This window comes from Coregonus clupeaformis, chromosome 5, assembly GCF_020615455.1.
Source record: "Coregonus clupeaformis isolate EN_2021a chromosome 5, ASM2061545v1, whole genome shotgun sequence".
NCBI classification, from domain to species: Eukaryota; Metazoa; Chordata; class Actinopteri; order Salmoniformes; family Salmonidae; genus Coregonus; species Coregonus clupeaformis.
Genome location: NC_059196.1, coordinates 16,060,301 through 16,073,373, shown reverse-complemented (window position 1 = coordinate 16,073,373; position 13,073 = coordinate 16,060,301). Strand labels below are relative to the sequence as shown.

At 49.9% G+C, this 13,073-nt stretch overlaps 1 protein-coding gene across 2 annotated transcripts in view; it reads right to left on the bottom strand.

Annotated features, from left to right (window-relative positions):
* Nucleotides 1–3,019: 3,019 nt before the first annotated feature.
* Nucleotides 3,020–13,073, bottom strand: part of LOC121563445 (protein phosphatase Slingshot homolog 2) — a 39,067-nt gene continuing 29,013 nt past the window's right edge. For both annotated transcript variants that reach the window (XM_041875367.2, XM_041875358.2), the window contains 13 exons: nt 12,941–13,053; nt 11,956–12,020; nt 11,666–11,793; nt 11,492–11,557; nt 11,316–11,381; nt 10,951–11,145; nt 8,470–8,563; nt 8,170–8,298; nt 7,963–8,009; nt 7,693–7,839; nt 6,998–7,198; nt 5,704–6,784; nt 3,020–5,068 (listed from right to left, as the gene is read on the bottom strand). In XM_041875367.2, the coding sequence (XP_041731301.2) occupies nt 3,572–5,068; nt 5,704–6,784; nt 6,998–7,198; nt 7,693–7,839; nt 7,963–8,009; nt 8,170–8,298; nt 8,470–8,563; nt 10,951–11,145; nt 11,316–11,381; nt 11,492–11,557; nt 11,666–11,793; nt 11,956–12,020; nt 12,941–13,053 (3,829 nt within the window). In that variant the 3' untranslated portion in view covers nt 3,020–3,571. The remainder of the gene's footprint in view (nt 5,069–5,703; nt 6,785–6,997; nt 7,199–7,692; nt 7,840–7,962; nt 8,010–8,169; nt 8,299–8,469; nt 8,564–10,950; nt 11,146–11,315; nt 11,382–11,491; nt 11,558–11,665; nt 11,794–11,955; nt 12,021–12,940; nt 13,054–13,073) is intronic.

Sequence of the window (13,073 nt, the reverse complement as noted above, 5' to 3'; positions counted from 1 at the left end):
ACTGTTCAAATAAACCTACCATTCAAATTATAGACTGATCATGTCTTTATCAGTGGGCAAACGTACAAAATCAGCAGGGGATCAAATACTTTTTTCCCTCACTGTATAACTATGACCAACACTATATGGCTACACATAAATGAATATACACTGAACAAAAATATAAACGCAACATGCAACAATTTCAACGTTTTTACTGAGTTACAGTTCATATAAGGAAATTAGTCAATTTAAATAAATTCAGTAGGCCCTAATCTACGGATTTCACATGACTGTGAATACAGATATGCATCTGTTGGTCACAGATACCTTAAAATAAAAGTAGGGGCGTGGATCAGAAAACCAGTCAGTATCTGGTGTGACCACCATTTGCCTCATGCAGCGCAACACATCTCCTTCGCATAGAGTTGATCAGGCTGTTGATTGTGGCCTGTGGAATGTTGTCCCACTCCTCTTCAATGGCTGTGTGAAGTTGCTGGATAACGTACACGTCGATCCAGAGCATCCCAAACATGCTCTATGGGTGACATGTCTGGTGAGTATGCAGGCCATGGAAGAACTGGGACATTTCCAGCTTCCAGGAATTGTGTACAGATCCTTGCGACATGGAGCCGTGCATTATCATGCTGAAACATGAGGTGATGGCGACAGATGAATGCCACGACAATGGGCCTCAGGATCGCGTCATGGTATCTCTGTGCATTCAAATTGACATCGATAAAATGCAATTGTGTTAATTGTCTGTAGTTTATGCCTGCCCATACCATAACCCCACTGCCACCATGGGGCACTTTGTTCATAACGTTGACATCAGCAAAACGCTCGCCCACACGACGCCATACACACTGTTTGCCATCTGCCCGGTACAGTTGAAACCGGGATTCATCCGTGAAGAGCACACTTCTCCAGCATGCCAGTGGCAATCGAAGGTGAGCATTTTCCCACTGGTCGGTTACGATGCCGAACTGCAGTCAGGTCAAGACCCTTGTGAGGACAACGAGCACGCAGATGAGCTTCCCTGAGACGGTTTCTGACAGTTTGTGCAGAAATTCTTTGGTTGTGCAAACCCACAGTTTCATCAGTTGTCCGGGTGGTTGGTCTCAGACGATCCCGCAGGTGAAGAAGCCGGATGTGGAGGTCCTGGACTGGCGTGGTTACACGTGGTCAGCGGTTGTGAGGCTGGTTGGACGTACTGCTAAAAAAATATATAATGACGTTGGAGGTTTATGGTAGAGAAATGAACATTACATGAAGCCGCCATTTTGGTACTCCATTGTAAAAAGGTTTTGGAAGCTATAGAAATGCATTTGTCTACATTCGTTTTTGACAAGTATATTCTATTACGCTCCTTAATGCATACTTTTAAATTATATTATGAGAATTTAACCAAAAACATATATAAAAACATTATTTAAAGTTATTTTTTTTATAGAGTACTAATGTTACTATCCCCACTACAACTAAGAAATGGTTAAATACATATCATTTTGTCTTTTTATTGAAATACTGTAGAATTCCATTCATTCCTATGGAGGACTGCTCCTTCTGAGGAGTACCATAATGGCGGCCGGTGGCCTCTCATTGGCTATTACATAGCATCAGCAATCCAGGGTTTATACACATCATTGGGTGATTGATACCCTACCTACATTGTCCAGTATCTACTAGCCAGCTCACCTACTGACTGAGAAGTGAAAGCACAGCACAAGCACAGCCTAGGAACCAAACAGAGAGCAGCATTCACATCCACCTTTATCTTCAAAAACAAATCTGATTTTGCTGGTAGTGCTGCAACGTACTTGACATCATTTCACGCCACGGGTAACAGTTTACAGTGACAACCAAGGGCCCTTTGGCTCCTGTTATTTTGGGAAGACAAGGAGGACAACACTGCAATGAAGTGTGCCATGATATGTCCCATCCAGCCAAATAATCCCAATTTGATTCAGCTGTTGGCTGTCTGGAATAGTGGCAACCTCAACGAATAACATTAAAAACCCTAAGAGGGCTCAGTGCTGCAAATGTGTGGAGAATCTTTAAAAAGACGGAGGATAAATAACATATGCATCCCAAATGCGAAATGGCACCCTATTCCCTATATACTGCACTACTTTTGACAAGGGCCCATATGGCTCTGGCCAAAAGTTGTGCACTATGTAGTGAATAGGGTGCCATTTGGGACGCAGCCACCATCTTCAGTATGCAGGAGGGAGCTACGCCAAACATCTGCACCAAGGATGAGACACTTCATTTAAACACTCTCCTCTCAGTTATTGACATTGGGGAGGGCAAATATTGAACTTCATAAGAAACCCATTAAAACGTTTTGGTGTACTATTTCATAAATATTTCAACATTTTAGTTCAACTACTGAGTTTTAGGGGCAGGCGTTACATTTCATTCATATGAGGCAGATTCTTTGAAAGCTTTCCAATATGACAGCACCCTGTGTATATCAGATGCTATGTCATCTGGGATGCTGGCAACCTAAATCTCAGACTATTTTAATTAAACCGATGAACCGGGGGAGTAAAATTGTCAGTGTTAAATATTCTGCAGTGCAGACTTCACTACCTTAGGGAAACATTACTTACATGTAGAGGCTGGATATTTCAGTTAGTGGTGCTTTTTCAATTCCTATTTCCTCACCTCCTCAAAAGAGGAAGGTGAGGAGATAGGATGCGAGGAATCACGGAAAGCCAAAATGAGGTAGAGCCAGCCAGTGTCTCCTCCCCAACTTAACTTGCACTTCCTGTCCTGTCCACATGGGGGATGTCAAGATATAGATCCTCAATATAAGGCGGGGCCATTGAAACCAGGGCTTTGAGCAGGGCACATAGAAATATGTTATGTAGAACAAACATGCCTCTGACATGTAGAATAAGGAACCATCTCTCTATTCAGGACATTCCTATCTGCAAAGCTCCACAACATTTACAACTGAAACGCAGTGCACCCCAGTGGATCTCTTCTAAAATACCCTCCTCTTGATTTCAATAAGGATTCACAGGAGTCATGATGTATGTACTTTTGTTTCTTTAATAGTCACAGCTAAGAACAGGATAAAAAAAGAATATCAACTTTGTCTTGTTTAAAATAAGAATAAAGGACGTGACTTACACTTCTCTTCACATACAACAGATACACACAGACAGGCTACCATAGAATCAGTGCAAAAATACTCCCCAGGTAAAAACAACTTTAAAAAAAGATTAAAACAGGAGTAAAGTGCATGTTTTTTGAGAAACAGCCCCCTCATTTTAGTTGTAGAAATTACAACTGTTTTAGAAACCATAAATGGGAGGGGGGAGGGGGGGACGCACCTACAGTAACAGACAAACCTCCACATACTTAGCATTCACCTGAATATACACGGACCACAAGTCCACACTAACAGATTACATAGGGTCCAACACAGCTAGTCAGCGCACACACACACACTACAGACAAGGGCCCAAGGGAGACAGTCTGGACCATAGTGCACATGTAGGGCCTAGGCCACCACACACACACATTCTCGCACACATACACACTCATAGACACCCTCGGCCTAGGGCCGAGTACAGTGAGGTCACATGGTGTTGTAGAGCACAGTGGAAGGCCGTTTCTTGTCTGCAGCCTTGCGGAGCCGCCGCAGCGGGTGACTCTTCCCGCAGGGCTGCTGCTGCGTGGTTGTCATAGTGACGTCGGGAGCGCTCTTCGGGGACTGGTTGCGGGTGAGCCGGGGGGAGAGGTCTGTCTCTAGCTCCTCCTCCCCTTGAAGAACAAGAGATGGAGGTGAGGAGGGAGAGGGGGGATCACTCCCTGCATTCTGGGAGCCCCTATCAGTCCTGTCTGGGTCCAGTGGGTACACCCCCCCTAAGGGGGCCCTGGGGGTGATGGGGGGGCTCCGGGACAACACCCGCTGCTTCTTGGAGACATCGTCTAAGCTGGGATGATGGTGGTAGCGGGAGTGAGGGGTGGGCATCAATGGGGGTCCGTGAGGGCTGGCGGAGGTGGGCCGTAGGTCCCAGTCACTCAGGTCATTGGCTGACAGCTCCAGGCAGTCCAGCTTGGCCAGCGAGGCTGAGCGCTTCATCAGGGAAGGGGGCGTGAGGCCCGCCTGGCGGATCCGCGACTCGATCTCCATGGCCCTCTGCCATACGGGCGTCTCCCTGTGATGCTGCCCCTGACCAGGTCTCACTCCAGTCCCCAGTCCCAGGCCCCCCGCCTCGTACAGGAAGGCCTGCAGCTCCCTCAGGGTCTCCTGGATCTTCTCCAGCTCCTCACTGCTGCGTGCCAGGGCCAGCCTTCCGTGGTGGGGCGGGGGAGGGGAGGGGCCATCCGTGTCTGAGTCCTGGGCCGTCACCCCCTCCAGCCACAGCAGTACGGGGGAGTGGGAGGCCTGAGGCAGGGCCATAGATGGCTCCACAGAAGGGCACACGATGATTGGGATGGGCTCAGGGGTGTGGCGGGCGTCTGGGTAGTGAGAGAAGGGAGGGACTGGGGCAATGTCCATGTCTGAGACGACAAACCCTCCCTGCTCTGTCTCTCTGGTTAACTCTGTCTCTCCTTTGGGCTCTGCAGACACAGTGAAAGTCTCGTTCAGAGTTCTTCCTTGCTCAGGAGCAGGGGTAGGCCTATGCTGCTCGGGGCAGTCTGTGGTAGGAGTGAGGAGGGGTGGGCAGTCAGTGCTTGTCGTATGGAGAGGGGAGCACGTGGGGTGGAACTCTGCACTGGGGGACTGGAGAGGGGAGCGCTGGGTAGACGTGTTGCTGAGCGGTAAGTCCAGCTCCTGCCTCAGCCTTTGCTCCAGCTGTTTGGTGGCCCTGCGCACCGAGCCGGCCGGCCAATCCGAGGGAGGCGTGGAGGGGGACTGTGGATAGGAGGAGGGCGAGGTCAGTGGGGTCTCCTCGTCCCGGTCGTCTGGGCGCAGCTGCTGAGGGCTGCGGGGGGCCGGCTGGGTGAAGGAGAGTGGCGCCGCTGCCGGGGGGTGGCATATGGACTCTATCTCCGTGACGATATGGCGGACTGACACGCCGTTGTCGTGACTGGATCGGTCGCTACCGTCCTCCGTATGGGGGGAACTCTGAGATAGAGACGGAACAGAGAGAATAGTTTGAATGTCTGCTTTTAATGATATCTAAGCACAGTTAACTTGGTATTAATGCTGGAGCGTCACTAAAAGCTACCAAAATACATTTTACAGAAAGAAAGAGAATGACGCCACCATTACAAAGTCTGTAGACAACAGCTGTCTAAAAGGTCTGGGGCCGTATCAAGCGCCTCAGAGTGCTGATCTAGGATCAAGTCCCCCTGTCAAGATAATCTTATTCATTGTGATCTAAAAGACAGAACTGATCCTAAAATCAGCACTCCTAGTCTGAGACGCTTGATACATAGGGCCTCTGATAAACAAGCTTAACATATTAGCAATGGAAACTGATCATATGTAAAGGTTCTTCCAATAGGTGGCAGTATTGTACAAACCATCCCCAAAGACACATCATTGTGTTGCTCCCTCCCTATCTAATGGATTAGTGAATTAGATCACAATCCATTCGATCGACTGTCTCCGTTGAGTACTGTAATCTTGTTAAATCACTCAGTAACTCTCAGCAGGGCTGTGGCGCTCTGAAGTCCATAGATAAATGACACTACAGGAGGCTGGCATTCATCATTCAAAGTCATTTCAGTGTAAATAAAATAAAATGGCCGCCTCACCTTTCCCTGCTCCTCTTCCTCGGGGCTTGGCAGTGGTGGCAGTGCTCCAGCAGGGTTCTCGGGGGACAGCGGCTGCAGCTCCTGGCTGGGGCACCGCGACTGAGGCGTCCGCTGAGCCATCTGCTCGGAAAGAGTCTGGGCCTTTCCGTCTTGGGACAGGCCCAGAAATTTCTCGCGGGCGCTGAAGAAGTCGATGCTGTCCGTGCTGAGGTTGGAGGACGCGGTAACGCATGTGGCATCGACGGGGTTAGCGAGGATAGTGTCTGTGTCACCGCCGCCGCTGGGGTTGTTGTTGTCATCGTTGGCGTAGGGTCCTAAAGACAGAGGCGTTATTGGGGTGAGAGGGCTCACGGCCACGGGGATCCCTGGGGACGCCATACTGACACTGTCCCCCCTCTCGCTCAGCGGGTCTGACAGGGTGTCCGAGTCATCGCTGGACTCCAGGGTGGCTTGAGATACGACTTCAGAGCTGCTGAGGTCAGGCAGATCGAGGGCCAGCGATACACACTGGGCTTTCTGTTTAGGTACAGGACTGGACAGCTGTGTGCTCAAACCTAGATGGAGGGATTTGGCCAGTGGCTGGGGGAAGGGAGAAGGAGGGAGGATATGCAGTGAGGGGGGAGGATGAGGGACGGCAGTGACTGGCACCGTCACGGCCACCAGCGCCGAGTTGTCCATTCTCTCCTCGGGCACCACCGTGGCCGCCCGCGGCCTAGGCAGCGGCGGGAGGAAGGGGTCCTGGTGGGGTCTTGGCCCTCGAGAATATAGGTTCTCCCGGGAGTCACACAGACCGTCGGAGGCTGAGGGGCCAGGAGGGTGGGAGTGTGAGCGGGTGAGTCGGACGGGCTCCGAGTGTGTGTCTGAGATGTGGGCACCCTCGGTCTTGTTGTCAGGGTCATTGGCGGCTCCAAGCGCCTGGAGCAGGAAGTGTTGCAGGTAGGGCGTGGGGCCATTGTTGTTGTGGGGGTCCGAGCGGCCCAGGGAGTGGCTGTGAGGGCCCGTTTTACACAGCGGAGATTCGTGGCGCTCTGAGAGGTCGCTGTCCGAGTGGGAGCGCCACAACTTGTTGTGCCTCTGTTTACTGCAGAGAAAGACGGATGAAAGATGAGAAGAAACAAACACAAATCGTACATTTGTCTTCATTCCATCATGTACACTGAAAATAGTCAATGCAGAGCCAGGTGTCTGTGTGAGAGCTGTGTGTGTGTGTGGCCCAGGTTGTGAGAGCTGTGTGTGTGTGTGGCCCAGGTTGTGAGAGCTGTGTGTGTGCGCGTCTGTGCTCTCCTGTGCCTACCTGGCCAGCAGGATACCCTGGTACTCCTCCAGCTGCTTCATGAAGGAAGGGTTGGGCTTGGTGACGGCGCGGCGCTCCTTGACGTAATCGAAGGCCTTCTCCAGGTCCCAGCCGTACTCCTTCATGGCGTAGGCTATCACCGTGGAGGCAGAGCGACTCACACCCATCTTACAGTGGACCAGGCACTTAGCCCCTGCTTTCCTTATAGGGGGACACAGGGCATTGGGTTAGAGGAGAGGGAGTACACAGGAGGACAAAGACAGGCATGCAGAGGACAAACTGATTATGATATACAGTATTGTATCTTGTATTGATATAATGTCTTATGGTATACACCCTTCCAACCCAACTCAACCTCAAAGCCAGTTCCACTGCTTGTTTTCATTGTTGTCCTCTAATCAGGGACTTATTTAGACCTGAGACAACAGGTGGGTGCAAATAATGATCAGGTAGAACATCAAACCAGCAGGCTCCGGACCTCGTAGAGTCAAAGTTGAATACCCCGTTATAGATAACTTGCTAAAAAGAACAATGCTAAAAACAAATATGCAAAAAAAATTAAACTTAACAAAAACAGTTCTAAAATGAAAGAGAATCCTCTTAAAACCTACTTAATAATACTACATTTCATTCGACAGATGCCTTTCAAGACACTCAAGGACACCTAATTAAGTACATCAAATCAGAGTGCTTACTTGGCCTTGGTGATGAACTTGTAGGTGTCGTTCCAGTACTCCAGCAGGTTGGTGGCCTCCTCGTCGTACACGCGGATGTTGTGGTACTCAAACACGCCTGGGAAGAAGTTGTCAATCTCCCGCGTCACGTTGAGGATGTACCTCACACTGAAGGAGTGAAACGGAGAACGTTACTCGTTGTAACTTCTACTCAGTACTGAAACTGTGCTGTAACTATCACAGTAACCAACAGTCTGACATGATCATAGGCAACTCAGAATGGTCTCTTACCCGCTGTTCTGCAGCTCCTCCAAGTTAGAAGCGTTCCACTCAGAGCCCTGGACACAAAACAGAATTCAGTCAAACTCGACAGATTATATTACGGATATCAGCAGACAGACAAACAGGCAGAAAAAGGGACAAAAAGAGCAAGACGACTTAAAAGTAGTGCACTATATAGGGAATAGGGTGCCATGCAGTCCTTGACTGCGTTCTTACCAGGTAAACATGGTCAAAGATCTCCGTGGGGCTGTCCATCTGGCCCAGGATGACTATCATCTCGTTGTCAATAAACTCCTTGAACTCCCGAAGGTTGCACACCATCTGCATCTCCAGCTCTGTGCGAATCTGAAGAACCAGTAAAGAACCCATTAGAACCAGTAGAGAACCCATTAGAACCAGTAGAGAACCCATTAGAACCAGTAGAGAACCCATTAGAACCAGTAGAGAACCCATTAGAACCAGTATGTAACCTGTTAGAACCAGTAGTGTGTGTGTGTGCCAACGTCTTTCACCCACCTCTTTGGAGGTGACATTCTCCAGGTCTTTCTGCATCATGATCTCTCTGAGGCGAGTCTTGATCAACCTCTCCGTGCGCTCCCTCTCTGTGGGCCTGTGGACACACAAGAAACACACACCCTAAGTACACCTCTCAGGACACACACACACATCAGTCTACCTCAGAAGGTTATGGGGGCTCAATTTACCGCTCACCCAGAACAGCTTCACACACACCACACTAAATATGACTTAGAGGAACTCACTAAAGCCACTTAGCGCCTCTGGTTTGAAAAGAGCAAAAACTGTCTCCACATCATACAAATCCACAGAACTCAGTTGAAGTCCAGATTTTATGTTCTTGTTATAATGACGAGTCCCTGCCCTCCCCTCTCTCTCTAACTGCATTTAGAGGACACATTTAGCCACTTGCGCAGCGCTAAGGGCAACATGCCCTGATTAGGTCCCATGAGACCCCCTTCTGTTCTCCCCCCCTCTCTCGCTCTGTTCCCTCTATCACACTCTCTATCCCTGTCGGTTGCCCCTCTCTCTTTCCCTCTGTTCCCCCTCTCTCTTCCCTCCCTCCATCCCCGTCGGTTGCCCCTCTCTCTTTCCCTCTGTTCCCCCTCTCTCTTCCCTCCCTCCATCCCCGTCGGTTGCCCCTCTCTCTTTCCCTCTGTTCCCCCTCTCTCTTCCCTCCCTCCATCCCTGTCGGTTGCCCCTCTCTCTTTCCCTCTGTTCCCCCTCTCTCTTCCCTCCCTCCATCCCCGTCGGTTGCCCCTCTCTCTTTCCCTCTGTTCCCCCTCTCTCTTCCCTCCCTCCATCCCCGTCGGTTGCCCCTCTCTCTTTCCCTCTGTTCCCCCTCTCTCTTCCCTCCCTCCATCCCTGTCGGTTTCCCCTCTCTCTTTCCCTCTGTTCCCCCTCTCTCTTTCCTCTCTCCATCCCTGTCGGTTGCCCCTCTCTCTTTCCCTCTGTTCCCCCTCTCTCTTTCACTCCCTCTCCTACCAAATCACCTCTCTTCACAATTTACACCGCAATGTAGGTCAGTGGCTATGCTCCCACAATAGTCAACATGATTGTGCAGCAGCAGCAGGTGTGTGTTGGGTCTTTGTGTTGTTGTCCCAGTCTGATGACCCGTCATGCTTATTATGATGACACGTCCTTATTGGAACATCAGAAAGAGCCAGGGGTAGCTTGTTTATAGAAACAAAGACTTGATTGACCTCTTGAGGAAAGGGTTTGGGGACTTGGGGCACTTGAAACTTGTTGCACCGTCCAAGAAGAGACCGAGCTACTGCCGGGGTTGGGTTACTGGCTATGCCAGGAGAGTCTGAGCTCTCTGAATAGCACACGCACGTGCCAATGAACACAAGGATAGGGGTCAGGAAGTACACTCGGAATTGGAATCCATTGGAATTTCAGTTGAACACCTGAATTGAAATGGAATTGACCCCAACACACTACAGTCATAAGCACTACACTGTATGCAACTACACACATTCAACCTCTATCGCACATATTTGCAGGGACAAATGTGGGTCAAATCCTCCACGTCAGAGCGAGCCCTCAATACTGAATAAAATGAATGTGTAAAAAGCAAAGGCAAATATGACGTCTGTGTCATCGACAGGTATCTTAGCTTTGGCAGTGACCCCAACAGGATTGACTAACACTCGCATTGTCTGCCTTTAAGTGTGTGTGCAAAGTACCCAAGCCTAACCAGGGTGTGTGTGTGTGTACATATTTCCACTGCATGGCTAGGCTTAAGGCTAGCTGGGACGTTTGATGTCAATGCGGAGGGAGAGGCTTACTCTCATCTCTCCAGTAAAATACCTTTAAACGGTTTGGGTTTGACCTCTTTCCCCAGCCTCGGTGTCACTCAGTCAATTCCTCTACTTAAAATGTCTTCCAACGTGTTCGAGTGCTATTATTTCTACTCAATTACCCCCCCTGTCATCCTTCCATCCTCTCCTTCGCTCCGACTGCCCTCGGCCACCTGCTTCTGTCCATCCGTCCGCTCGTCTACCTATCTGTCTAGCAACTTTTTCCATGCATAACTAAAGCTGTCACGGAGAGCGGGCTATTTTAGACGCTGCTGGCATGCACGCCTTCTGGCGTTATAGATAGGCCCCCCTAAACGAGCAGGAACACCTGATTGCTTCTGGGTGGGGAATTTCCCCGGTTAATACAGACATAAATCTCCGAGCTGCATCCTCTTGCTACAGCAGATTGTTGATATCTCGGTCATGACGAGGTAATGCTGAGAGCTCTGTGTGTGTTTGACCTCTGGTCTCTAAGGCAAAGATCACAGGGGTCCTGGGAAGTCTGCCTGAAGCTGGGTGTTGTGGCAACAAGGGAAGCAGATGAGACTGCACTGGTAATTGGGCAATGTTGTTTTCTTTGGGAGAGAAGTTGGTATGAGTCCAGGTGACCTAACCCTCACAAGACCTCACTACAGTTGCTTAATATGGAAGTGTGTGTGTGACTGACTGGTACACTCACACGTCGGTGAAGATGACGGGCGAGTTGGCGCGGTGGGACTGGACGTCCTGCATGGCGTTCCACTCGTTGATGCAGACCTGGTCAGAGGAGACCTGGCTCTGGTAGTAGCTGACCCAGGTCAGGAACAGGCTGCCAGGGTAGTAGTTGTGACAGCGGGCCACTTCGCACGCCTTGTGGAGCGACTGCAGGGCAGACCTGGGGGGCACAGGGGGAGGTGGAGAGGTAAGAAGAGGAGGGGGAAGGAGAGAAAGGGAGGAAGAGGGAGAGAGAGAGTGATAACAGGATAAACAACAGATAAAAGAGGGGACAAGTCAGAGTAAACGAGAGGGGGATGAGATGACAGGAGAGAAAGGAGGAGTGCTCACCACATGGCCTGGACAGAGACTGGTTTGAAGACATGGACCCTGTTGACCGTGGACACACTGAAGCCCCTACAGAGACAGACAGAGACAAACAGACAGGTTATGTGACAGTCCCACTGGGCAGAAGAACTACAGTTAATGCAGGAAGGAGGAAACGGGTGTAGTATCGCTCTTCTTACCCATCTCCATCCAAGTGGATCAGTGTGTCGCTCCACAGGGGTAGAACCAGCCCCACTGTGCATGAGCTGTAGGAGAAGAATACACAGCTGTTAAAGATGTTACACACACCTCCAAAGAGGTGGGTCTCTCTAACACACACACACACACCGCATGCAGTGGTACTAACTACTAACCTGTCTGAGGAGCCAAAGTCCATGCCCAGCACCACACTCTCCTCTGTGTCCTGTCTCCCATTGGTGGACACCACCACCATGTAGCGCGTGCCCTGAGGCTGAGCGTATGCGCTCTCCAGGCGCACAGCCTTAGGGAAGACGAGAGCGAGAGAGAGAGAGGGATGAGGGAGGGAGAAGAATAACCCCTGATCAATCCCTCTGCTTTTGGAACTATTCATCAGAATAGTTCTAGACTCATTTATCTGCCATGTGAATGAATATGAATGTGAAGCGAGAGTGAGATGACGTACCAGGCGGATGTTGTCTTCTGGCCGCAGCACAGTGAACATGGTCTGCAGGTGCTGCTGGAGGTCACCTGAGGAAGGAAAGAGAAAGAGAGAGCGAGACAAAGAGAGTTCAGTTCACTAGCAGTATCGTACACATTGCACGCCATCTGCTCCTACTCATTACTCCTCTGGGTGAAGTTAGTCCACCTTATGCAGACATACAAAAAGACAGTGTGTCTGATTAAACGCTTCTAGAAACTCCAAATACAGCTCGGAAAAACATTTACATTCAAATGCAGCCGAAGTAACAGAAAGTGTCCTTCACTTGAGAGCGTTTTCCCACAATTACTACTACAAGGGCCAAAAGGACATTTGTCACTAAAAACAAGAAAAATAAAATGCATCTAGGGCTGGTACATCCCACTAACAGAGTTGGGAAAATCTCCTAGCAAACCTAGCAGAGCAGAGAGTAGCCTTCCCACAAGTACAGGCACACACACACTTACAACAATTATCTCTGCCCTTGAGCACGAGGACACTGGTATGGAAAAACACACGCCTAAATAGCAACTCCATGGCAGCATGCAGTCAGTGGACCACCTGTGTCATATTGTAACAGATATGGGGTCAATTGAACTGGACAGCTCTGCTCTGGTGCAAGTGTTGGTTCGCTCAACACTGTAGAATGCCTGCTGCATTCCAATGATAAGCAGCACTATGGTTTGGCCTCATGTTGGGGCAGTGTCAGTTTCCCATGAGTCTGTGTTGAGTATTGGGGTGCATTCAACACGACAATGTTGTGGAACATTTCTATGTTATAAAGAGCTGAACAGACAGGCCTCTCTGACATGTGAAGTAAAGTATCATGTTGGCTCTATTTGTGGCATTTCTATCTGCAACGTTCCATAACTTTTTCCTACTGAACTCACCCCTGTCCTATGGTTGTCTGTTTGTTGGTTGGTTTATTGTCAGTCAGTCAGTCAGTCCATCCATTAGTGGGAGGGCATACCTGTGTGTTTATTCCGCCGCTGGCTGATGTTGGGCGCCGAGGAAGGGGAGGAGCCATTTCCCCGAGGCAGGAAGACGGCGGCGCCCTTCACCGTCAGGAAGCTCTCGCTGATGCTAATTGGAGAGAGAAAACA